This window comes from Nicotiana tabacum, chromosome 14, assembly GCF_000715075.1.
Source record: "Nicotiana tabacum cultivar K326 chromosome 14, ASM71507v2, whole genome shotgun sequence".
Lineage (NCBI taxonomy): Eukaryota > Viridiplantae > Streptophyta > Magnoliopsida > Solanales > Solanaceae > Nicotiana > Nicotiana tabacum.
The window spans coordinates 42,762,182-42,786,491 of record NC_134093.1 but is presented as its reverse complement, the minus strand read 5'-3'; the positions used below and the strand labels follow the sequence as shown (position 1 = coordinate 42,786,491).

Sequence of the window (24,310 nt, the reverse complement as noted above, 5' to 3'; positions counted from 1 at the left end):
ACACACATTAAATGTCTCGATAAAATCAAATCGATGGACAGCTATCACGCACGTCATAGTCAAAGTCGATAGAAACGTCATCATTGATTCGGTCGAACCTTAGGGAAATCACATCGTTTCTCGTCATCTCCTTTCCAAGAATCGAGGGGGCTATCTGTATACGGTTAAAACCGATCCTCGATCATGAAGATCGATCGAGGATGGTATCTTAGTCAAGGGGTATCTTCATGGAGAACCCGAACGAATTCCGAGATGGGGGCGTCGAGCTCGGGGCGTCCGAATCGACCGAGGTAACATCGACCGATACAGGTCCCGAATATCGATGCCCGAAAGTGATCATCAAGCTTGAAACCAAGGCCGAGGTTCCGATCCGACACTGAGCTCGAGTCGGTATCGAGCTCACAGACAAAAAGCTATTGCAACCGCACCAAAGGAGAGAATCTTGGCGGGAATTAAGGAGGAGACACACCATCATGGGTCCTCCACTAGTAATATTATTCCATTATGTTGCTATAGATAAAGTAGTGATCCTTGGCTATAAAAGGCAAGATAGATTGTAATAGAAGACATCTTCCTGGGATTAAGAATTCATTGTGTTTATCTTTCTAAAGCTCACTAAGTATCTTTGTTCATCATTTTCTATTTTGCATCATAAATACGTGTATTGTTATCTTCGGATCAAAGGAATCTACTTGCCCTTAGAACCATACATAAATTCAACGTTATCCGATTTTTCGGGTAAACAATGACATTTGTTAAAATCACACATGTTTTACCAAATCAAAAATGACTTGAACACAAAAAATACACACCAAATGACACTCTGCATATATCAACATTAAAACTAAGAAACAATATGAAATTTTCAACAACAACTTGGCCTAAATCCTCATTCTTGTTTATACCTCATATGAGTTTTTAAACCATCCCTCCAAATAGCAAAGAAAACGGAACAAAGAAAACTAAGAACAACTTCAAAATATATAAGAACTCCATTATTCAAATTTCACATGTCTTCTCAAAATATGAGAACAATTACTAAAAATTCGTCAACTTCAGTATCTAAGAAACCAGATGTTTGAATATGGCAAAGAACGTTATTTTCAATAATAAGTTGTTGCTTATAATGCGAAGAAGCAATCCATATATTTGAATGGATACACCTATTTTCATATTGAGGGAGATTTTCAGGAGTCATATACCCCGATAAGTTAGAGAAATAGTGGTCAATTTTGAGGTACTCTTTGGAGCAGTAAGTGGTGGAAATCAAGCATTGAAATGGAATTCACCTTAAACTGCCAAAATATATATAAGTCAAGAATTCCGCTTTCAATTAAGAAAATATTTTATAAAATTGTTAATAAAGAAAAAAATGTATAACATACTGAAGAGAGCAATGTAGGAAAACAAAAGGAAAGCATGAATGACGGCAAACAACTGAACTTCATATACACTTTTACAAACTGATAAAAAGAAAAAATCTATGCACACTTGCAGAAGAAGAATGAGTGATAAACATCATATCCAAACAAAATAAGCGGATGAGAAACAAAACAAAGATGATACAAAGAGATAAATGATAAGTACGACAACCGCCAGAGTAATTTTTCTGTAAATCGACGGCAACCAATGTGTCAAATCCTCATAAAAAATTAAATCAAATAGAAAATATCTATGGTAATCTATCACTCAATTTATAGAAAAGGCAGGAGTAGGACACAATAAATCAACTAAATTCTTAGATAAACACACTTGATTTGTACACCTTTACGAGATATAGGCACCAAGGAATCGGTGAGACGTTATAAGCGAGAGGGGTCACAAACTGACTAAATAGACGTGACGTTTCGGTTTTCTTAAATGCATAAAAATGGCAAAAAGTGAGGGAAAAGGCAAAAAATTAAGAAAAAAGATAAAGATGATTTCTGATCTATAAAGACGCCACGTATTAGGGGGCTCCCCCTTATTTCCTATCTCTTGTATTTCTTGTATGTATTTTGAAGTACTCCCCCTCTAATGTCTTTTTGTTCAAATATTATATTAGGTAGGGAATGAGGCCAAACACCCCTGCGGTTAGTTTAAAAAAAGAGATATAGTCATTACATTTTCTTTGATTGTACTTCTCATGGAGACAAGATTAATCAGTAAAAAAGGTAAGAGTAAAGAGAACACTAATCTACTTAGTCTGCAGGAACATTATATAACCAGCATTCTGAAGTGGCAGAGGTCCAACATGTCAAGATGTACAAGCAGGTCTTCGAGGAGGTAGTTGTTCATGAGCTGTTCTCTGTTACATTTCAAATTATATTCATTATATTTCTCACTTTTAAAGTACTTGTAAATGAAGTTGAAATTTACGAAAAAGTTAAAATACATAATTACTTAATTCAAATAGTTTGTGTAGAAGTTAGAATTACTTGCAACTTGGGACGCAATGTCTCTATAGCAATTGCTGATTTTTTATCAACTCCTGCACCTTGCTGTATCCATATAAAAAGCACCAGCATAACAAATCAGAAGAAATCAATAAGCATTTCACAATTTTATACGTGTAGGATAAAAGGTTGCAGTTTAACGAGAGGTTGATCTGAACTCAATACTTTCGACATGAAATATAATTTTATATGTAAAATTCATTAAATTACAATAAATAGTAAATATGAACGCATAATTTTAAAAATACAGTGGGTTCAGTGGTAAGAACCTTAAAGATTGAACTCAACAATAACAACAACCCAGTATAAACCCACTAGTGGGGTCTGGGGAGGGTAGTTTGTACGCAGACCTTACCCCTACCCTAGGATAGAGAGGCTGTTTCCGATAGACCCTCGGCTCCTTCTCTCCAAGAACTCCCCACCTTGCTTTTGGGGTGACTCGAACTCACAACCTTAAAGATTGAACTCATGTAGTTTAAATCATGAAACCGCCTCTGAGCTTAACCATTAAATTACTTCACAGTTTTCCTTTTCGGTGTGCTTGGTTCAAAAAATATTTTTCAATTTCCTAATGTCTAATTCGCTTAAATATTTTAAATAATATTTTTCTTATAAACTTATTTTTCTCTGATTTCGGAAAATAACTTCCCTACCAAAAGAAGAAAAATATTTTTTCGAAACTCTATTTTAACCCTCTCAGCCTCACCCCTAGCCCCCAGCCTATCCCCCACCATTGCCTACCCTAAGTCCCACACACCCCACCACCCCCCCCCCCTCCCGGCCCGGGACCCCGCCTCCCTTGCCACTAGCTCCGCCCTCCCGCGAACTCGATCCCCCGAACCAAACCTACCCCAGCCTCCCCCTCCCCCACCAGCCTCCCCCTCCCCCAGCCTCACTACCCCCTCCTCCACCCCCACCCACCCCGTATCCATATTGTTTACTTAAATTATATATACATGTTCTTGGGATAATATTTTCTGCGTATTAACCAAATACGAGAAAATAAATAAAATACCACTTATGTTTTTAGAAAAATATTTTCCTTCGTGTCAAACACACAATTCATCCTTAATTAATTCTAAAGATTTTCATCAGGAAAAAAGAAGAGACAAAAGGAATTGAAGTAAAATTTAACCGGATTGGACCTATTATCAAACCCAAGTAGCAGTTAGTTATGGAGTGAGAATTTTGGACAAACCCTAATTTAAATTCAGGAATAGGGTGGACGTTTGGGCAATTCAGATTGGATATGAAAATTTCGGTTTGGATTTTCGATTATCGGATTGAAGAAATGACAATCCAAATCCAATCCAAATAAACTCGGATTGGATCGGATATTTTAAGTTTGGATTCGGATAAACCGTTTTAGATATTTTCGATTTTGAACTTATAAGTTGAGATGTTTCTTCTTTCTACGATAATGAACATCCAAACGAAATATTCATGTTAAATTGCCTTAAAAGTTCCTCATTTTCACCCGTTTGGCCATAGATTTTGCCAAAATAAATTTGGATTTTATTTGGCAAACACATGTTTGGCCATAGATTTTGCCTACATTTTGGTAAAATCCCAAAATCCCAAAACCAGCTCAATAACTGGTTTTGGCCAAAATATCACTATTATATTTTTTAAAAATTACCCCAAACTTTTGTATTTTATAAAAGAGCCCACCATTTATTATTTTGTAGCAATGTTGTTTCGTCTTCTCGGTCACTTGATAGTATATCATGTAGTTTATTATAAAATGATAATTTTGTATCAAATTTATTTATGTTCAGGACTATGGTTTGCGATAATATAATGAATGTTATCGATAATGGTACTATTGGGTATTTGTGATAGTTTTTAGAACTTGTGGGTATAAGTCATGTTTCATGTTTTTCCAAAATAAATTTGGAAAATATGTTTTGAAAACTAATGTCCAAACACATTTTCATCTTCAAACCAAACTTCACCCAAATTAGATTTTTCAGAACAAATTTGGGAATCTATCGCCAAACGCTAGCTAACTAATGAAATCATCATCAATGAAATACAACAAAGACATTAGTAAGGCCAATAAGATGTAGAATAGTAAAATCTTGTTCAAATAAAAAGTATTCTGATAGTAACTTAGTAATTAGTATTGAATATATGAAATTATGTCTAATGGTTAGGATATTGGACTTGTTACTATTGGTATATGAATAATGAACTAAATATAAAATATATTGGATTTTCTGATATCCAAAAATCTGAAGTACAAATCCAATTTCCAATCCGAAATCTACAATATTTTAAAATTAAATCTGAAATCTAATCCATAATCCGAAAATTCAAACAAAAAATCTAAATAATTCGGATTTCGGTTTGGATTTAGAATTTGCCCAAACTATGCCCACCCTATTCAGGAGTCATTTCTCTCAGACCCATGATTCTTGCATATCATAGGGGCACCCCCTGGATTTTTTCTTAGTCATAGAAATTTCCCCATCTAAAATTTATTATTGCTCTAACTTAGCCAAGTCTGAATTAACATCTCAATAGCCAGAGAGAATATTCATTTTAATTGTGTGCTTTCATATCTTATGAAAAAGTCTTTTTTTTCATGAGTAGAACCAAGGTAGAGCAAAAATAACAACAAATGAAGAGATTTTGTAATTTAATGTCCAACAATAAGCTAAAAGGAAATTTAAGTTTCATACAATGCAAGTATTTAATAGGGTTTAATTAATAAGTACCTTGCACAGAGCCCAGTCTGCGGAATCAAAGAAGGCACGTTCATGGTCCTGCATCCACAACATTACAAGTGGTTGTCAATTTTTAGTCAAAAAGCTTTTTATTTGAAACTTTTTGGAGAAAAAAGAAAGTATATAAAACTTGCCTTTGAAATCAAAGGCTTCTTCTTTGGCTTAAGTCCTCCATATCTTTTAGCAGTGGCAGTGGTCTACAAAATTTAGCATCAGTACCAATTATACAAAAGAGACGTTGAATCAAAAAACAACTTATAAAATTACAAATGATCAGAAGCGGACACCTAACGCACAACAAATCAATTAGTACTTGACTATCTCCTTTTTTTACTTGTCTCCTAGAAAGTCATATGTTTTTGGTCTTGGATTGAACTTTCAAAACTTGTTGCCTACCATTTGATTGATTTGATTCTAGAAAAACAAAATCAAAAAAAAAAATTATGGGACTAGTCTAACATGTCTTTCCGAACTGTATTATTCTGATTAAATCATAGTGTAAAGCATGGAACATGGACTAAAGATCGCAAATCCAGCTGCAAAATGAGGACTACTTCATACACATTTTCTATTTATTTTTTTCAAGGGAAAATGAGGAAGGAGATTACAACATGGGAAATCAATCTCTTACAAACAAGGTGAAATTTAGGTAGCCAATCAACTGGACTACTAAGATACTCTGCATTTTCTAGCTCTAGTTATCAGTAGACGACCAAATAATTGGTCATTTAGTTCATACTATAGAAAACGTCTCCAGCTTGGTTTTTAACCCCTAATGTTCCTGCATAAAGTAGGGAAAATAAAACGATATTTCAGTGAATAGAAGCTTCTGATTAATTCAAGCTAAGTCAATTTTACTAAATATTCTATTTAAGAATCTTTTATGAAACGCAAGAGGCGACTAGTACATCCCCTAGTTAGATGTTTCATTCAATGGTTAATTTGCTTGATTTCCCCTTAAAGAATCGGATTTGTTTCTAATTCTCCTTTTTCTTTTTCTTTTATATTCCTGCAACCTGAATTTCGGTTATTAATCTCATTAAAAAATGATAAACTCACTAGTTTAAGAATGGCATTGGGTTTAGGCTGTGCATAATTTTGGTAAATATCGAATTACCGTACCGAAACCGAAAATTTTGGTATTCGGTATTCGCTATGGTATTTGGTTTAAGTTTTTTAAAAAAAATTGGTATTAGGTATGGTATTAGGTATTTTAAAATGAAATAGCGAAATACAGATACCGTACCGAAATATATAATATATTACACAATACACATTTTATTAATTATAACATAAGTATAAGAAATCTAAAATTTTACTTTTCTTTATTTTCTAAATTCATCAATTAACTCTAAGCAATCAACAAGACATTTCTCTAAGGTTTCTCTCTCTAGGGTGGTATATGCTAGTCTTGGACAAAAACAAACGCTTTAAGGTTTATACTTTTGAGTACTTAAATTAAGATTATTACCGTCTATGACTCTATGCACTAGTTAGTATTCAAACCGAATAAACTGAAGTTACCGAATCGAATAAACCGAAAGGAGAAAAACCAAACCATACCGAATTTAATTAGGTACAATATTGGTATAGCATTTTACGAAACCGAATACCGAAAATATCGAACCGAAATGTCTAAATACCGTACCGTACCGACCGACGAACACTTCTAACGGGGGTTGGTGAAGGTTTGCAGACGGTCAGTCAACTAAGTGATAAACAAATCCGATTCCTGTCACGCTAAATCTGTTCTCCACCCTACTATTGCCACACTTACACTAGCAAGAGGCGGAGTTAGAGTTTGTACCTTATGGGTTCGAGATTATAATCATTTTAAGTTACTGAGCTCTGAATTAATAATTTGTATATATTCATTTAATTTCTTAATACAAATACAGGATTTGAACAAAACTATTGACTTCGGGCGAACCCGCAACTAGCACTGTAGCTCCGCCACGGAAACTAGCCCATTATTGCTTATCCACACCATAAGTTAGTGCCGACACATTTTAACCATAACGTGCAAATTTATTGAATTTTAAGCTATGGGTGGCAATGTTTCCGGAGTATAATCTTAATCGCAAAACCTAGGGACCACTCTTTTTGCGATCCCGTAGAGCAGGCTGCACGTGATTGCTTTGCCCCTTCAGCCCCACAAATCTACATACTGTCATACTCCATTTACGGTTCATTTTCGCTATATTTCTAATAAAATGTCTCAATTTATTTTTTGGACCACATTTATAGTATAACAAAGAAGATCGTATATATGGAGCCAATAATCGAGTATTACTACTAATGCAGATACAAGATAATGTGACTTGTGGCCACTCCTAATCTATCAACATATGATCCTTTTTTGTCTTATTTAATTCTTTTCTAATTATGTTTGGTACTTGAAAGAAGATTTAATAATTACACAAGAAAAATACAATACTAATTGAACTTTGATTTGTGAAATTAGGTTATATATTGAACTCGTATATGATTTATTTTACCTGATTTGAGACTTGAGACAAACCTAAGATTTAGTCGTGCTTCAAATCTCCAATAATAACAAGTGTCTTAACCGCATATAATGAGAAAGAAAGTATATAATTTAAGTCGATCGAATAAAGCACTTCCTTCTTATTTAATATAGTGATTTTGACCTCAAAAGATTCACGTAATAGTATAAGCTTTCGAACCCCTGGATCCTTGCATGTTTTTGAATTGAAATTTATTAAATATTCCAGCTTCTATGTGATTCTTGTTGTATCAAAACATAGAATATATTTTTTTTAATTGGAAGACAAGAAAAAGTAAATTGCACATCAAGGTTAAAGTTTTTTTCTTTTTCTTTTTCTTTTTCTTTTTTCCTAGCAGTGGGCGGCTACCCAACTTATACGATTCACATTGTTAGTGGTGGTTAAAGCTATAACTGTCGATTACGGGAGTTAGGTCCAATAACACATGCTTCATCTTTACTCTTTTCATACTTTAAAAAACAAAGTGATTTGGAAGCATCTTAAGGTTCATAAACTCTCTATCATTATATATGTACATTACCTTGATACAAATTTAATTGCCACCGACACTAAACATCTTTTGTACTAACAAAATTTTCTTTAACAAGAGAGTAGATACTGTGGTTGCACCTATACAACTTTTAATTGCTAGTGTACTTACAAAATTTTAACGATAGCACGTATACACCTTTTAGAAGATACATATACGTTTATCAACCGATTAATTGTGCCTCAATTCTAAATTAATTAAATTTAGCTAATAAATCCTTAGTAAACCTTATACACATATGCAGAGAAACTAATAGATGTGTGTATGTAATAAATTACATCAAACAAACCGTTCTTAACTCAAGTTTGTGAAGAAAAGAGTTAAAGATGACCATACTAGCAATCAAGAATATTGATGAAACCAGAGAAAGGCTCCTTAACCAAAGTAGCAAGAAAAACTCGAAGGACCAAAAAAAAATGCAAAGATTTCATCTTATGTAGAAAAGGGAGGAATAAAAAAAAAATTCAAGTACCTCGTGATCTTGAGAGGAGACAGAAAACTCTTCAATACTGCTGCTATCTGCCATCTTAGTATGTCACCACCACCAGTCTAGCTCTCCTCTGCTTTATCTACTTACCATAAACATATTTATAAGTTTATAGAACAGAGGAGGGTAGAGTTCGTTTTGGGGGGTGGGGGGTAGAGTGTTCAGCTCTAATCCAAACAGAAGGCAATAAAATATGTGAAATAAAAAGGGAATCTTCCATTACCTTGAAGCAGAGGAGATAACAAGAGCAAGCAGAGGAGATAACAAGAGCAAGCAGAGGCAGAAATATGGAGAATAGGCTAAGGAAGAAGAAACGGTGGGAAAGAGGGGGAGTTGGGTGTTGGGACTTGGGAGAAAAGGATTGTTTGACTGCAAGAGAATGAGATGAGAAATTTATAATTTTGGTACGTCAATGATATATTCTTTTAGGGTTTGCCTGATTTTCTAATTATATTTGAGTTTTTATTTAAAGAAAAGGCAAAATATTTATATAACTAATTTTTATTTTTATTAAAACAAAAATATAAATCTTTTTCATATTTGATTAATTATTCTATTAAAGAAAAATATGGGGAAGAATTTATTTTTTCGATAGTTTTATAGTCTCTTTTCTATAGTAGATTATTTCCTCTCATATGGATGTAATTCAAATTAAATTACCATATAATATTCTCCATATTTTTATTTTGTTATATGATTTATTATTGCTTTGTTAATTTTTGCGTGACACCTAATTATTTCGATCCAAACATATTATTCATACTTATTGCTTTCACTCATAACTTTATACATAAATATGAATGTCTTAAACAGATGCGTATAACCTAATTCAAAATCATCTATAAATGTTGGTATAATTTACTTTACCTTGAAAAAAATCAGGAAAAGGAACAAATTTTTTCAAAGAATATGGAAGGATTAGGAAAAAGTTTGGTGAATACGTACGTAAAGTGGGAAGGGGGCAATAGTTGGGTGTCAACTGTTAAGACATCAATATCAGCTGGACTCTTAAGCTTAGCTCCTTCGAGTTCCACACCATACATTACGCGTGCTTATTATAACATGCAATAAAAACCGATGGAGCATGGGGAGGTGTACATGTTGCCTACATTAGGTTGAATAAGAACATGTATAATGGAGCAAAGACCCGAATGAGAACGGTGGATGGGGACTCGGATCATTTTCCGGTTATGATGGGTTACATCAGGGGTCGGCACTCAGTCCTTTTTTATTTGCTCTGGCGATGGACGTACTGACGTGCCTCATCCAAGGGGAGATGTCGTAATGCATGCTATTTGCAGATGATATTGTATTGATTGACGAGACGCAAGATTGTGTGAACGCGCAATTAGAGGTATGGAGGCAGACAAAGGTTTCAAGTTGAGCAGAACCAAGACAGAATACTTGGAGTGTAAGTTCAGTGGCGAGACTCAAAGACGGGATGGGGAGGTGAGGCTGGACTCACAGGTCATCCCTAGAAGAGGAAGTTTTAAGTACCTTGGGTCTATTATTCAAGGGGATGGGAAGATTGATGAAGATGTCACACATCGTATTGGGGCGGGATGGATGAAATGGAGACTCGCTTCCGGTGTTTTGTGTGACAAGAAGGTGCCACCAAAAATTAAAGGTAAGTTCTAAAGAGTGGTGGTCGGGCCAACGATGTTGTATGGGGCTGAGTGTTAGCCAGTCAAGATCGCTCATGTCCAGAAGATGAAGGTAGAAGAGATGAGGATGTTGAGATGGATGTGCGGGCACACCAGGTTAGATAGGACCAGAAATGAGGTTATTCGCGTCAAGGTGGGTGTGGCCCCTATTGAGGACAAGATGCGGGAAACGCAGCTTAGGTGGTTTGCTCATGTGAGGAGGAGGAGCACAGACACCCCGATGAGGAGGTGTGAGAGATTGACATTGGAGGGCCTACGGAGAGGTAGAGGTGGGGAGAGGTAATTAGGAAAGACATGGCGCAACTTCAGTTGACCGAGGATATGACCCTTGATAGGAAGGTATAGAGGTCGAGGATTAGGGCAGTAGAGTAGGTAGTCTAGAGTGTTCATAACAGTAGTATTAGCAAGCAGTCTCGATTCTGTTGGTAATAGGTTTTTTTGACTAACCATTATTTTCTTTCATTGTTGATCACCTTACTACTCTTGCTGTTTTTATTCTGCTTTTATATGGCTTTTTGGTACTGACCCTTCTTGTATATATTTTTCATTAATGTAGTGCTCATGCTTTCCTGAGTCGAGGGTCTATTGAAAATAACATCTCTATCCTCACAAAGTAGGGGTAAGGTCTGCGTACACACTACCCTACCCAGACCCCACGACATGGGATAATACTGGGTATGTTGTTATTGTTGTTGTTGCAATAAAAACCGACACTTCTCTTAAAAAAAGAATATTGGAGAAGAGTTAAGGGAGTCTTTACCCAAAAGTCGATCGGAATCACATTTAATTTTTATAGTTGATATTAGATTATACTTATTTATATATATAAGAATTAACCTAAATATACTCCTTTATTGTTTATTGTTAAATTCTATTGCTCGTTATACTTTTTTGTTTATATATACCCATATCATCCAACAAAGTTCTAAATCTACCTATATTTTAACGGATATGATACGTGACATCATCTGATTAAAAGAACCAACCAAAAATAAAAATAAAAAAAACCCAAATAAAACCCATGACATGCTGATCCATTTTCGCCCTCTTTAATTTTCAGTTGGAAGTGTTGGAGTTACATGATCTTGTGGACATTTGGGCCTGAATTTTCAAGTCCAGTAAATAGGCAATTGTTAGTAGTGTTAGTAGTTGGGGCATAGTCAGCCCATTATGTAACAAGTAGACTACACTGTATTTATTTTATACATAGTTGTGGATCCGGTTAGAGCTAGAATAGGTTCTTTTACTCGTTTGCCCCATGTATATATTAGAACTCTAGAATATTCTTAGTTCAATTTTCTCACTTGAATAAAGAAAATATCTCATTCTCTCTCTCTTCGTGCTCTCACCCCCAAATGAAACCCTAGCTAAATTTTTATTGTTTCCGTTTGATCTGCAATGTTATCATGGTATCCGAGCGAAGGTTTTGGTAGATCCGAGGGTGAGTTGTGGAGCGGTGTTACCCCTGTTTGTTGAATCGGAAAAAGTTACGAGCTTGCTGTTTATTTTTGGTAGACGGTATACGTGATATTCCGGGGACGGTTTTTCTTTCACTTTCCGGCGTTGATGTTTCTCTTCTGATTTAGGCAAGCTTCTATCAGTTTATCTTGTTTCAAGGCTCACTTCTTCGAGTAAAAAGGAAGGAGATTGGTAACCCTAGTTCATTCCGTTTTACTTTATAACTGCATGTTTAGGATCGTTTCTCAATTCTAATTCTGTTGAGTAATTGTTTCTTCTGTATTTTATCTTGTTATACAAATTTTTCCCCTCGATTTACTATGGTGAATTCAACTGTACCTGTAAACCCTAACCCTAGTTATGTTGGAACTTCCTATAGTCCCGACCCTTCGAGTCCTCTTTTCATACACTCTTCTGATATTCCTAGAACGTGTCTAGTCGGTACCCCTTTCTATGGGTCTGGTTATGGGGGTGGAAGAGAAGCATGCAATGTCTCTCTCTGCAAAAAATAAAATTGCTTTTGTTGATGGCTTTTGTCCTAGACCTTCTACTAATGACAATCCTGCAAAATTGCGTCAATGGGACTAATTGAAACTAAAAAGGAATTGACCTCAACTCAGCAAGGATCACTTTACATTGCTTCATATTTCAACAAACTGAAGAAGCTTTGGGATGAGTTGGGGACAATTCATAAAAATTATGGTAATTCATGTACTTGTGCTGCTAAGCCAGGTATTCAAAAGGACGAGGAGGAGGATAAGCTTCATCAATTTCTTATAGGTTTGAATGAAGTTTATGTGGGTATTTGTTGATGATGCAACTTCCTTCTTCACTTAATAATGCATACAATATACTTCCTTAAGATGAGAATCAAAGACAACTTCATTTCACTCCTCAGCTGACTCCAGAGTCTGCTTCTTTTTCCGTCAATATCAATAATAAGTCCTTTCCTCCAAAACAGCACAATCAGAAAATAGATTTTGATCAATTCAGGAAAAATGTGTTCTGTAAGTATTGTAAGAAGCCTAAATACATGATTGACAAATATTATAAACTCCATGGGTTTCCCCAACATTTCAAATTTAATAAAGGAAAGAGAGTGACTACAAATGTGTCTACTGAGATTAGATGCCCATGTGTTGGTCAGAAATCTGCTTCTTCTCAGATCTGTAATGGTACTCCTAGTCCACCTTATGATAATCAAGCTTCATCCATTCTTGGTTTGACCAAACAATAATATTCACAGCTCATGTCATTGCTACAACAGACTCAAATTAGTTCTAGCTCTGACTCTCAACCCAACCTGATGGCTTCTGCCAACTTTGCTGGTGGTGTCTTATCTTTGCCTGTTTATTTTGACAATGATTCTCATACTTGTTTATTATTTGGGACTAGTAGAAGTGTATGGATTATAGATAGTGGAGCTACTGATCACATGAACTCTAATAAATATATCTTTTTTAATCTCACACCACTACCTATTCCTTACTTAGTAACTTTACCTAATGGATATAAGGCAAAGGTTACTTCCATTAGATCTATTACTCTATCTCCTTCTTTGACTCTTCATCAAGTGCTATATGTTCCATCTTTTCAATAAATCTGATTTCTGTGTACAAATTGATTCAGCAACTTAAATGCCTAATTTTATTTACTTCTTCTTCATGCATTCTCATATAGAACCTTTCCATGAAGAAGCTTCTAGAACTTAATAAATTGGACCAGGGACTTTGCAAGCTTCTTCATGAGCATCAGTCTGCTCCTGGTTTTAGGTTTCCTGTTTCTGTTTTCAATAAAAATGTACAGCATAAGAATGCTTCTGATATTTCCCTTAATAAGGTTGTACAAAATAAGTGCTTTGAATTCTATTCCTTTAGTTCCTTCCAATGATGTGCATAGTATAAATAAGCATGATGTATTGTGGCACCATATGTTGGGACATATTCCATTTGCTAAAATGAAGCTAATTCCTTCTATATCTTTTGATTTGTCTTCTAAATAATCTTTTGTATGCCTTGTTTATCCACTAGCAAGGCATACTAGATTGCCTTTTTTCTCACAGTACTTCTATCTCTAATTCCTTGTCCGAATTGATTCATGTTGATACATGGGGACCTTATCACACACACACACACACATATTCTGGGGATAGATACTTTCTTACCATTATGTATGATCGTAGTAGAGCAACTTGGACCCATTTAATGCAATCCAAAAGTAATGCTTTCTATCTGTTAAAAGCCTCCATCTCTATGATTACAACACAATTCAATCTTTCTGTTAAAACAATCATACGTGACAATTCCTTGAAAATAGGTCTCTCTAATTCTGCCTTACAATATTTCTCTGCTAATGGGATTTTCCATCAAACCACTTGTCCACATACACCTCAACAAAATGGTATTGTTGAAAAAAATACAAACACTTGTTTGAAACAGCTAGAGCTTTATTATTTCAATAAAACTGCCAACAAAATTCTAGGAAGATTGTATCCTAACTGTCACTTACTTAATAAATAGATTCCCTTCAATTGTCTTGCATAATAGAACCCCTTATGAAATCCTATATGGAAATTTACCTTCTTATGCTCACTTGAAGCCTTTTGGATGCCTATGTTATGTTATTATCCCTAAATGCAATAGAGACAAGTTAGATCCTAGAGCAACCCCATGTGTGTTTATTGGTTATCCATTTGGTAAGAAAGGGTACAAATTGTACAATCTATCCTTGTCTCCAGAGATGTAGTATTCCATGAGTCCATTTATCCATTTCTTTTGTCTTCTCCATCTCATAGCTCTCTTGTCCCTTCTATTCCTGCTGATGAATCTTATTCTTTTTCAGTCTGACCCTTCTTCCTTTCCTTGTTCTGTTCCTTCTTCACCCGTTGCACCTTCTGATCCGCCAGTCATCCCTTCAATTTTTGTGCCTTCTGATTCCTCTTTTATCACTCCTCCTGAAGTTAGAAGGAGCAGCAGAACTCACACACTACCTTTCCATTTTAAAGACTTTGTTACACAACTTCCTCCTTCTCTTTCCAGCTCCACTTCCACATTACTTTCTGCTTCCCACACAGTAACAACTGAGCCTCATTCTTATACTCAGGCAGTTACCAACCCTGCTTGGCAAGAGGCCATGAGGAAGGAATTTGAAGCTTTAGAGACTAATAATACTTGGACAATAGTTGAATTTCCTTCCTAAAGGAAAGAAACCAATTAGATGTAAATAGGTGTATAAAATTAAACACAAAGCTGATGGTAGTGTGGAGAGGTATATGGCTAGAGTAGTGGTACGTGGTGATACACAAATTGAGGGGATTAATTTTTATGAAACTTTTTCTCCTGTTGTCAAGATGTGCACCATCAGATGTCTTGTAGCTTTTGTTGTCAAGAAAGGCTGATCTATTTTCCAATTAGATGTAAATAATGCATTCCTCCATGGTGACTTGGATAAGGAGGTTTACATGAAGTTACCTCCAGGTATTACTGTTAATTCTACTATCCAGCACGCTTATCCTCTGGTTTACAAGCTCCAAAAATCTCTTTATGGTCTAAGGCAAGCCTCTCGTCAGTGGTATGCTAAATTATCAAATGCTCTTTGTTCCAGGGGTTATATTCCTTCTCTGAATTATTATTCTCTCTTCATTAAGAAATCTGCTGCTTCAACTGTTTTTCTTACCGTATATGTACATGATATTGTTCTTACGGGTGACGATCTTCATGACATTTCTGCCCTTAAGGAGTTTCTAAATAATTAATTTAAGATCAAGAATTTGGGTTTACTCAACTATTTTCTTTGCATTGAAGTCTTGTATGATAAATCTGGGGTTATTCTTCATCAAAGAAAATTCATTACTGACTTACTTCTTGAATTTAATTGTGATTTTGTTTCTGCCGTTGTTTCTCCTCTTGAATTGTGTGTGAAACTTAAATCTGATGATGGGGAGCTGTTGTCTAAGCCTGACACTTATAGAAGTTTGGTTGGTAAACTTAATTTTCTCACCCACACTAGGCCTGATTTGTGCTTTGCTGTTCAGCACCTAAGTCAGTTTCTTAAATGTCCTAGGATGCCTCATATGAATGCTGTTCTTCATATTTTGAAATATTTGAAAGGCACTCCTCATGTTGGGGGTTTTCTCAATAACTCTTCTGATTTTTCTGTACTTGCCTACTGTGATAGTGATTGGGCAGCATGTTCTGAGTCATGTAGGTCTATTTCTGGGTTATGCATATCTTTAGGTAGAATTTTAATAAGTTAAAAATCTAAGAAACAGGCAGTTGTCTCTTTATCCTCCGGTGAAGCTGAGTATCGGGCAATGAGAAAGGTTGTGGCTGAATTGGTTTGGTTGGTTCGCTTACTCACTGATTTGGGGCTTCCAACTGTGTCTCTTATTCCTGTCTTCTATGATAATTTGGCTGCCCTACATATTGCAAAAAATCCTGTGCTTCATGAATGTACTAAGCACATTGAGGTGGATTGTCATTTTATACGGATAAAATTGGCTGATTGTCTTATTTCCTTGCATCATATCTTTACTTCTTCTCGGTTGGCTGACATATTTACCAAGTGTTTGACAGGTGGAAAGCATCATTTGTTGCTTGGCAAGTTGGGCGTGACCTCACCCTCCAACTTGGGGAGGGGGGAGGTGTTGGAGTTACATGATCTTATGGACATTTGGGCCTGAATTTTCAAGTCGAGTAAATAGGTAGTTGTTAGTAGTGTTAGTAGTTGGGACATAGTCAGCCCACTATGTAATAAAGTAGTAAATACTGTATTTATTTTTTATATATAGTTGTGGATCCGATTAGAATTAAAATAAGTTCTTTTACTCTTTTGCCCCATGTATATATTATAACTCTAGAATATTCTTAGTTCAGTTTTCTTAGTTGAATAAAGAAAATATCTCATTCTCTTTCTCTTCGTGCTCTCATCCCCAAATGAAACCCTAGCTAAATTTCCATTGTTTTCGTTCGATTTGCAATGTTATCAGGAAGAGTGAAGTCCTTAGCAGTTTGTCTTCTTATTCTATTCAGGACTACAATATAAAGCCACCAAAGAAATCTTCACTGATGGTAGGACTAGTTATCTTAATCTTTGTAATGGTATATGAAGTTTACATATGTTCAATCGGCCTGAAACAAATTTGTATTCGTTTGAGTGCGCAGTTATTAAGTGTTCATGTAAGCCATGTGAGGCAACTGACATTGAAGCTTCAGAAAAACCTTATGCACATTTTCACATGTCAAAAACTTTTAGCGATGAGAAATTTATTACTATTCTATTTTTATGTTTTGGTTTTCTCTTAGTGGATAAAATTATTGAGTTGATGTCTGCTATATATCAGGGTCGAATGTGCTTCATTAAAAAAGGAAGATCGACTTGATCTGAACAGAAACATCGACAGTTGAAAAATGACAAGACGACACTGTTGCTTGATCCTCAACGCTGACGAATGAATTGACTCGGTCATGGCCACCATGTTGACCAAGATAGCTGCCGTTAAGTTGAAATCGGTAGAGGCGTCCGACGAGAGTTTTGCAGCGGCAACTAAGGAGTTAGCTAAGAGGCTGACGGGATGTGGTTTTCCAGCGAAGAAGATCCTAAGTTTGGATATGAGAATGTGAAGAAATGGAAGGAAATAGCAGAGAAAAAAGAGGCATTACTTGTTGCAAAAACTTGTTTCTCCCAAACGCACACGCAAGCATACGTGGTCGTACAAGTAATATAGGATTGTAAGTCCAGATATCGTACTACATGGACTTGTGATTAACTATTTACTAAATTAAACTAAGAAAATTAAGCTATTCAAGTGATTACTAAGTGTGATTATTAAACTAAAGCTAATATAGAGTAGTAAACTAAGAAATTAATGGAAATAAGTCGGTAACCTTAGAGATGAATTCAATGGGAGAAAATAATCCAGATCTCTGGGTTATCTAACAATCCCATTGAGTTTTTCACTTAAATTATCTAATTAATTTATCTGGTTTATTGATTGACAAGGTTAATATTGCTCATAGTATTCTCTCGAAGTACTACTCGCCTATTCAAGCTAACCTAATACCTATATTCCTATGGAATTAGGATTAACAAGAACGCATTAATAATTCCTGTATAGTAACCAAGTAAGGCGATTAGGAATATTCCCTATCCTAACCGCAATCCGTTCCTGATGCTCAAGTTCAAGATCTTTCTCTACTCAGTCTTATATGCAGTTCTAGAACTAATAAACTATGAGATTAAAGGAAGGGAAGAGAAAGAAAAACTGAGAATCCTTGCTCCCGAGTGTTCCGTGGATGTATTTCCCTCTCAAAATGGTGTCTCCCCTTCCAAAAAAGGTTTACACTTGCTTTTATACACGTTGGGGGGGTGGGGGTGTCTTGGGACGAAATAACCTTGTCCTGGGAGAACTAGGAGAGACTTTCCGTCACCAGTGTCCAGGGTAGCATGGGATGCTAGCCCTGGCGTTGGGATTTTTGAGGTCCTGGAAATTGGGCCACAGGTAGTGCCCCACGCTACCTGTGGTGCTACACTGTCCCAATTTTTTGTTTTATTTTATTTTTTCTTCAACTCGTGCACTTTCGTCCGACATTACCGCCGGATGACTCCTACACATTAAAACACCACGAATTAACATAATTTATAACATTACATATCCGAAATTTATGAAGCATGAGTAAAATGCGAGGCAACATGCATATAAATATATATACTTTAAGCTGAATATCAAGAGTCGATAAGTGTTTTATGACTGGTCAAGAGGAATTGACTCTTCCAATGAAGGAGATGATTGAAAACTAAAGAGGGAAAATATGTCAGCGGGTCATGGGTTTTATTCGTGTTTGGTTTTTTTTTTGGGGTTGGTTCTTTTAAAATCAGACATCACATATCATGTCCATTAAAATAGAAGTAGATATAAAACTTTGATGGACGACATGGACATATATGAACGAGAAATATAATGGGGATATGATTAAACAATAAACGAAAGTAGAGAGATATATATGATTCTTTTTATATATATCATTTTATACATATATTATATATTCGCTGACTATATTTAGTCTAAACAGTTGGGTGGACGGCTATTTTACGGAAAGAAAAGACTTCCCCTAAGATTCAGACTACATTGATTTAAACTACATAAATTGTAAAGCCCCGTTAATTTTTGTAAGGTTTAAAAACTTAAAAGTGCGCTAACGACGATTAGAGATAAGGTTTTGTGTGCCAAAAGAAATTATAGGCGAGTACTATATCACTTAGATATGATAATAAGTGTAGAAGATGTATTAAAGGTGATTTAGGGTCTAAGAACAGCTCTAGAACCAATCCAAATTGAAAACTGTATACGATTAAAACTATGCCCGCCCGATTTTACTATTTGACCGAGACCGGAAGATTGCATCTAAGGACAGCCTCGTAACAGAACATACTAAATTACGAGGACTAGGTACCAAGTTCAGAACCGAGGTACCTGTCGAGATCGAGGCTAGTAGCAATCGAAGCCAAACGAGACAGACATCGAGCAAGATCGAAGATAGCACAATAACAGAAAGGCGAGATATCCGTGACTGGTCGAGGATCACGGCATAAACCTCGGTAACTGGTCGAGGATCATAGCGTAAATATCAGAACTGTTCAAACTAGAAACGGTTAATTAGCTAATTATGGGATTTTCTTCTATAATTAGAATTATACCATAAGTATAACTCCTAAAGGGGAGTATTAACCATTTGTAAGACACATTGTTCTCATATAAAAAAGTCAATATAACTCTCCCTCTTTAGCTTATACTCTCTTGTCCATCAACTTGCTTTATTTTTAATTGTTTTGGTATCAATCAATTCGAGGGCCTCCTAGCTCGAGGGTCGAATTCCGTTTCAACACTGGTTCGCTTTACTCTATAGTTTATTTCTATCATTAATCTTCATATTTATCTATTGGAATTAAGTGAAATCACATATCCTTAGAACCTCATTATAAGTTTAATTGTTATCCAATTTTAAGGGTAAACAGTTTGGCATCCGTCGTGGGGCCTAGGATAATAGTGATTGCTTTATACTAATTCTGATAACACACACTGCTTTATACTTGTTCTCGTAAGAAACTTTGTTTTCAGGATAAATATGTCAAACTCACAAGCAGCGCCTACACACGGTGATGACAACCTCGGATTTTATGAGGAAAATGACAACATAGCCGCCCCAGGAATCGAGGTGCCTCAGGCCGACCTCGAGGGAGCACCAATTGTGAATCCCGTCGATGTTATATCACATGTCACCCTAAATGAAAATTTGGGCGTTAAGCCCGAAGGTAGTATACGCAGGGAAGTTCGATTAGGTGGTCGAGGTACGCAGGGCGGAGAAGATGGTGGCGTTAGCCTCCAATTGATATTCGAAATGTTATAGGCTCAACACGCCGCTATAGCACAACTACAAAATCAACACCGAACACCGAGTAGGATCGAACCCGAAGTCGTTTAAAGGACCGAGCCTGTGCCGGAAAGGTCGAATGCCAACGAATCGGGGACTGACCCCGCCATTATAAAAATGTTCGAGGAGCTCACTAAACGGATTGAATTGGGAGAAAAGAAAATCTAGGCAAATGACAAGAAAGTAGCGACATACAACTCCCGGATTGACCAAATACCGGGGGCACCGCCGATTCTAAAGGGTATGGACTCAAAGAAATTTGTACATAAGCCTTTCCCTCCAAGTGCGGCACCGAAACCCATTCCAAAAAAATTCTGAATGCCAGAAATTTCTAAGTACAACGGGACCACCGACCCTAATGAGCATGTCACTTCTTATACATGCGCAATAAAAGGGAATGACTTGGAAGACGATGAGATTGAATCTGTTTTACTGAAGAAATTTGGAGAAACCTTGTTTCATGATATGGTACCACAATTTGCCTCCTAATTCCATCGATTCCTTCGCCATGCTTGCAGACTCCTTCGTAAAGGCACATGCCGGAGCAATAAAGGTTGCAACTAAGAAGTCGGACCTCTTCAAGGTGAAATAAAAAGACAACGAAATGTTGAGAGAATTCGTATCTTGGTTCCAGATGGAACGCATGGAGCTACCACCGGTCACAGATGATTGGGCTGTTCAAGCCTTTACTTAGGGTTTGAATGAATGCAGTTCGGTGGCATCACGACAGCTAAAACAGAATTTAATTGAATATCCAGCGGTAACCTGGGCCGATGTACATAATCGGTACCAGTCAAAGATCAAGGTCGAGGATGATCAATTGGGGACCCTTCCAGTTCAGTTTATCAAAGCAGGCCCATCGGTAGAACTCAAAGGGATATCGATAGAGAACCCCGGTCGAACAGATATCGGTATCAACCATACAATGCAGATCGTAGAAACAACAGCCCATGACACAATCCCATCCGAAATGATGGAAGGAACGATCGAGGACAAAGCTCTCAAGGGCTCATGAGAAAAAGTGGTTTCGATAAACATGCCGATCCCACAGAAGCACCACGATTATCAGAATACAACTTCAGTATCGACGCATCAGGTATTGTGTCAGCCATTGGGAGAATCAAAGATACTAGATGGACCAGACCCCTACAAACCGATCCATCACAAAGAAACCCCAATTACATATGAAAATACCATGGTACACATGGTCATAAAATCGAAGACTGCAGACAACAAAGGGAAGAGGTGGCCTATCTATTCAACGAGGGTCACCTTCGAGAATTCTTGAGTGACCGAGCTAAGAACCATTTCAGAGACAAGGATGCAAATAGGAAAAACAAGCAGGAAGAACCACAACACGTGATTCACATGATCGTTGGCAGGGTCGATATTCCACAAGGGCCCGTGTTCAAACGCACTAAAGTATCAATCACCAGGGAAAAACCGAACCCGAGACTATGTGTTAGAAGGCACTTTATCATTCAATGATGAGGAAGTAGAAGGGATCTCACAACCCCATAATGATGCTTTGGTAATCTCTATCCTTATGAATAAAATTCAGGTTAAACGTGTTTTAATTGATCTAGGAAGCTCGACCAATATTATTCAATCGAGGGTCGTAAAGCAGCTCGGCCTACAAGATCAGATCGTACCCGCAACTCGGATTCTCAATGGCTTCAACATGGCGAGTGAAACAACTAAAGGTGAAATCACCCTACCAGTAAATGTAGCTGGAACTATTCAAGAAACAAAGTTCCATGTGATCGAGGGTGATATGAGATACAACGTACTGCTCGAAAGACCCTGGATTCATAACATGAGGGCGGTCCCCTCAACCCTTCACCAAATGCTGAAGTTCCCAACACCGGATGGAGTAAAAACGGTGTATGGGGAACAACATGCTGCAAAAGAGATGTTCGCGATTGATGAAGTAATACCAGTATCGGCGCTTTCGTCAACAAAGGGATCGGAGTCCAAAGGAAAATAGGAAGCTAAATAGCAACCACAACCACCAGCCTGGACTCATTCGGGGAAGTAGGGAATGGACGAGGACGCTGACTACTGGATCCCGTGATCCTTCATAATCCTCGAGGATTCTGACGCCACCAAATCGACTGTCAAGGAACTGGAGCAAGTCATATTGATCGAGTATCTACCCGATCGAAAGGTATACCTGTGTACGGGGTTAACCCCCAAGCTCAGGAAAAAATTCATTAGATTTCTTACCGATAATATAGATTGTTTTGCTTGGTCCCACCTAGATATGACAGGGATCTAGCCGGAGATCACTACACATCGACTGAGCTTGGACCCGATATTTTGCCCGGTAAAACAAAAGAGAAGGCCTCAGTCCGAGGTAAAACATGCATTCATCAAGGACGAGGTAACCAAACTTCTCAAAATAGGATCCATTCGGGAGGTAAAATATCCCGAATGGTTAGCAAACGTAGTCGTAGTCCGTAAAAAAGGAAATAAACTTAGAATGTGCGTAGACTATATAGATTTAAACAAAGCATGTCCTAAAGACTCTTTTCCTCTACCGAATATCGATCGCATGATCGATGCCACGGCCGGCCACGAGATCCTTAGTTTTCTCGATGCCTACTTCGGGTATAATCAAATACAAATAAACCTGGAGGATCAGGAAAAGACTTCGTTCATCACTAAGTACGGTACCTATTCTTATAATGTAATGCCGACTGGACTAAAAAATGCTGGTACCACTTATCAATGCTTAGTAAATCGAATGTTTGAAGAACAAATAGGTAAATCAATGGAGGTTTATATTGATGATATGCTAGTTAAGTCCCTGCAAGCAGAGGACCATTTGACATATTTGCAGGAGACCTTCTATATACTAAGGAAATACAACATGAAGCTCAACTGGAGAAATGTACATTCGGGGTCGGCTCGGGCAAGTTCCCCGGCTTTATGGTATCAAATCGGGGAATCAAAATTCAACCCCGATAAGATCAAGGAAGTCAAAGACATCATGGATGTGGACAATGTTAAGTCCGTACATAGATTAACAGGGCGCATAGCCACCTTAGGCCGATTCATCTCGAGGTCTTCAGATAGAAGTCACATGTTCTTCTCACTGCTAAAAAAGAAGAACAGTTTTGCATGGACCCCGGAATGCCAACAAGCATTGGAAGAATTAAAGCGGTACCTCTCGAACCCACCACTGTTTCATACCCCGAAAGCGGACGAGCAACTCTACTAGTACTTAGCAGTCTCGAAAATCGTGATAAGTGGGGTTCTAGTTCGAGAAGATCAAGGTACACAATTTCCTATTTACTATGCTAGTCAAACTTTAGGTGAGGCCGAGACTCGGTACCCACACTTAGATAAATTAGCGCTTGCCCTAATAAGCGCCTCTAGGAAATTAAAACCATATTTTTAGTGTCACCCGATCTGCGTGGTGACTACTTATCCTCTTCGCAATATTTTGCATAAGCCCGAAATTTTGATGGCCAAATGGGTCATCGAGATCAGTGGGTACGATATCGAGTATTGACCCCGAATGACCATCAAGTCTTAAATCTTAGCGGACTTTGTGGCTGACTTTACACCAGCCCTCGGACCCGAGGTCGAAAAGGAACTATTAATAATGTCGGGTACATCATTGGGGGTGTGGACCCTGTTCACAGACGGTGCTTTGAACGTGAATGGGTCCGGGTTAGGCATCATTTTGAAGCCACCCACGGGTAATACAATTAGGCAAGCTATCAAAACTGCCAAGTAAACTAACAATGAGGCCGAGTATGAGGCCATGATTGCAGGTCTCGAGCTAGCTAAAGGTTTGGGAGCAGAAGTCATCAAGGCCAAATGTGACTCCTTGCTTGTGGTAAACCAAGTCAACAGAACCTTCGAGGTTCGAGAAGATCGAATGCAGAGATACTTGGACAAACTACATGTGAATCTACATCGGTTTAAATAATGGACCCTACAACATGTGCCTCGAGAATAAAACAGCGAGGCCGATGCCCATGCAAATTTGGGGTCATCAGTCGAAGACGACAAGGTTAGCTCGGGGACTGTCATACAACTC

General features: G+C 37.2%; 1 protein-coding gene across 2 annotated transcripts; it reads right to left on the bottom strand.

Annotated features, from left to right (window-relative positions):
• Positions 1-2,021: 2,021 nt before the first annotated feature.
• Positions 2,022-9,105, bottom strand: LOC107815263 (uncharacterized). Of its 2 annotated transcripts, XM_075229537.1 has the most exons (7): positions 8,932-9,105; positions 8,694-8,790; positions 5,796-5,945; positions 5,299-5,361; positions 5,156-5,203; positions 2,418-2,480; positions 2,022-2,287 (listed from the first exon to the last, which is right to left on the bottom strand). In XM_075229537.1, exons 3-7 carry the CDS (start codon positions 5,847-5,849, stop codon positions 2,237-2,239), a joined length of 279 nt encoding a protein of 92 aa, XP_075085638.1. In that variant the 5' UTR covers positions 5,850-5,945; positions 8,694-8,790; positions 8,932-9,105; the 3' UTR covers positions 2,022-2,236. The 2 variants fall into 2 exon arrangements, with proteins under 2 accessions (XP_075085638.1, XP_016496312.1); XM_016640826.2 differs by lacking the exon at positions 5,796-5,945 and having other exon boundaries at positions 8,932-9,097.
• Between the last annotated feature and the right edge of the window lie 15,205 nt (positions 9,106-24,310).